At 33.3% G+C, this 3,374-nt stretch overlaps 1 protein-coding gene across 22 annotated transcripts in view; it reads right to left on the bottom strand.

Annotated features, from left to right (window-relative positions):
* The window catches only part of LOC119633132 (small conductance calcium-activated potassium channel protein), a 244,980-nt gene that overhangs the window by 9,553 nt on the left and 232,053 nt on the right, over nt 1-3,374 (bottom strand). For all 22 annotated transcript variants that reach the window (XM_038026582.1, XM_038026553.1, XM_038026492.1 and 19 more), the window contains 3 exons: nt 987-1,056; nt 800-901; nt 544-716 (listed from right to left, as the gene is read on the bottom strand). In XM_038026582.1, coding sequence (XP_037882510.1) covers nt 544-716; nt 800-901; nt 987-1,056 — 345 coding nt within the window. The remainder of the gene's footprint in view (nt 1-543; nt 717-799; nt 902-986; nt 1,057-3,374) is intronic.

The raw sequence follows: 3,374 nt of genomic DNA on the forward strand, positions 1-3,374 counted from the left end.
ATATATATATATATATATTCATTTTTTCTTTGAAAATTGAATCAAAGAACACTGTACATAGATACAGCTACATATATATTATATGCTATACATGTTTGTATGAGACGTTAGTTAGTACATTAAAAAAGTTAAAAAGCTGTACGAAGTGGGTGAGCGAGTTTTGTGTTTATTCATATAAACATTTTCGTTACTTTTCGCTTGAATTATTAATGTTTTACTGCATTAGTTTTGCATTAAAGTTTTCATTTGGCACAGAAGTGATTTTGGGGGTATAAAATGTGAACGGTGCTGTATTGGTTAGTGATCGAACGGGAAATTTCGTGAGGATGGATGGCAGTGGTGGTGATGGTGGTGGTGGTGGTGGTGGTGGTGGTGGTGGTGGATGCGGTGGATGTCGTGGATGTAATGCAATTAACGGTTTCTGTTGCTGCTTACTTTTCTTTTACAATAATTCATTTAACTCAAAGTTCATCAACAATTTAACTTCATTTTTGCAGAAATTTTCTAGTTCCGTATTTGTATTTATTTGGCGGGGATACGCACCTTGAATGTGGAAATACCATTGATGGTGGATTGAACATGGGCGTTGGTGTGTGTGGCGGTTGCAGCGATGCCGCAGCCGTGTCTGGATGTAAAAAGTTTTTTCGTTGTTCTAAACGTTCCTGATGTTGCGTTAGGCATCTAGTTATAATTTCTGGCAGACTTTCCATATGTTCCTGGAAAATAAAACCAATTTTCCCAAAATTATATATGATTTGTTTAATGAAAATTGTAAAAATGTTAATTGATTGAAATCTACTTGAAGTGCTTGCAATTTCTCCTCTAAATTGGTAAGCCGTTCCTCTATAGTATCTTGCCGACTCGACATATCCGAAATGATTTCGTAGACGCTATTTTGAGTCTAAAATAAAATTTAATAACGGATGAATTTCAAGGGATCTTATCTTATCTACATGGCCGAAAAACCGATCCGAATATTGCCTTACCTTAGCCATATCGGTTATTGTGTTGGCATTATCCATCAGTTTGCGTTGATCCATTTTCACTTTTCGTAAGCTATTCATGTTATTCATATTCGGAAGATGTGTTGTTTTAGAACAAAAAAAAAAAAAAAAATAAACAGAAGAAGCCGACGTGAGAAGTGAACGAGATTGTAAAACTTAAAATGTATAAAAAAAAAAAAATAAAAAAAATTGTACAAACATAAGTCTTTCGAAATTTTTTTTTTTTTTTTTTCTAATATTTCAAGCAATCTTAAACGATTTACAGTGGAGATGCATATCTTCGGCCTAAATGTTAGCACCTTAATGTAACTCCAATTTGTTTGTAGTTTGACAACAGACCCTCTAGTTTTTAAAATGGAGTTTTGAATGTTAATATCCAGTTGTAGAATTATTGGAGATTAATTGTAAGAATTAATTATGAGACGGGTGTGGTGATTATAGAAACTGGTTCCCATAGTCTTATCCTTAATTAATCGTATCTTGGAAAGATTTGCGTGTCATTGTTATCTTCCAACGGCGATCTTATTTACTATAATCCCTTTATTGATAACCTTGTCAAAAACATCGATTAATGCATCCACTCTGTCAGTTCTTACCTACCTATTTTACCGTATTGTGTTACTGAATCTTCTTCTCATAAATACTAAAGAAAGATAGATGTATGTCCGTCTTTTTATTTCTCAAAAATGCAGTTATTTCAGAACAAAATGAATGGACAGATTAATTAAAGTGTTATCCATTGCTGGATTCTCAGGCAATTTTCGAGTTCCATCTCGAACATGGGTTTGGTTTTTCGAAGCTATCCACAAAGAAGCCCGGATTTGGATGTCGCCATAAGAACCGAAGTACCGCTCGAGTAACAATAATCTATTGAAATCTCCGCCAATCGGATGGAGAAAAATCTGCTGTCAGGTTAGAACTGCATGCATATCCTAAGCAAAGCTTTGCTGTATGTGGTCTTCATACCGTTAAATCACGATTTTCCCCCCCTTTCTTAGTATGCCCGGTCATTCAGTGAATGCCTACTATTCGTGCAAAACGATCAGGGTCAGAAAGAAATGAAGAAAAAGAAAGAAATAGAGAGATCTTACTATAGATGCGAGCAAAGTAAACTCCACCGCATTTGAGGTTTAATCCCGCAACTACTGACTTTTTAATCATGATTCTTACCTCCTCGGATACTCATGCGGACAATTTTAAAAGTTTTGGTATATCCCGGTGACTTTTTCATTTGGTTGGAAGAAGCCATAATACACATCACATAGCTGACCCTCATAAATGTGGCCATCATGGGTATTCAGCTTTATTGTCGATGTAATTAGTTCGCGTATTCTGTATCATGGTTATTAGCGCTTTGTAAGCATTTAACGGCGTCATCCTTCAAATTAATAAGGAATAGTAAAGGTTTCGGATAATTTTGATAGAAAACTTCACCTATTCAAAGCGCCAAGAAATTATGTTGTGTACCCTTTAGCGTGATAATTTATACAGTCAGGTACAGCTTACTGACTGTACTTTCAAATAAAGAAGTCAAAGATTTATTCTACACCATATAGTATTACCTATACTTTCTCTTAGAAGACAGATCGAACTAATACGTACTTGCAATAATTGGGATTAAATTACAGCTTGGAGATTTGATTTCTGAAAGTAATCGTTTCATTATTACCATCGGTTAAACATTCCGTTGATAGTTAGAGTAAAGTAAGGGATAAGTAATGATAAGAGATCTATGTTTGTTTTTTAATGGACTCGTTTCCACCAAAATTGAAAATTTGCATCTCAACTGCTCAGTGCGTAAATGATTGATTTATTAACTGATCAATTTTTCACTTTATATATTATTATGGTTAGTATTTGAATGATTAGTATTATAGCATTTACATAATTTTCGTTCTGCAATTAGTTGATACTTAATTGATCTTGCATCTATATTCCTGAAATATATATACATGTATTCATATATATAAAAATATTTAGTTTGAAAAAACGACAATTCACTCCATTGTACTCTTGAAAAATACTTAGCAATGGTAAATTGAATTTCGTCGTTAAGATTGCAGAAAATCGTATCTCAAAATGTGTCCAATCTATCAGCTCAGAGGTGTTGCAAATTTTTATGACTTTTACTGAAATGTTAACGAAACCTTACCTAATATCGGAAATTAAAATGAAAAAAGAAATTGTAGAGAGCAATTTTACTTTTCACGTACGCTCACACATCCACACACATATATATATATATATATATACAAAAATGTATGCATACGTGCATAGATATACATATGTATATCTATTATATACATACACATGTATACGTAAGTACATACATACATACATACATACATACATACATACATACATACATAC

Source organism: Glossina fuscipes, unplaced genomic scaffold (assembly GCF_014805625.2).
Source record: "Glossina fuscipes isolate IAEA_lab_2018 unplaced genomic scaffold, Yale_Gfus_2 0, whole genome shotgun sequence".
Taxonomy (NCBI): Eukaryota; Metazoa; Arthropoda; class Insecta; order Diptera; family Glossinidae; genus Glossina; species Glossina fuscipes.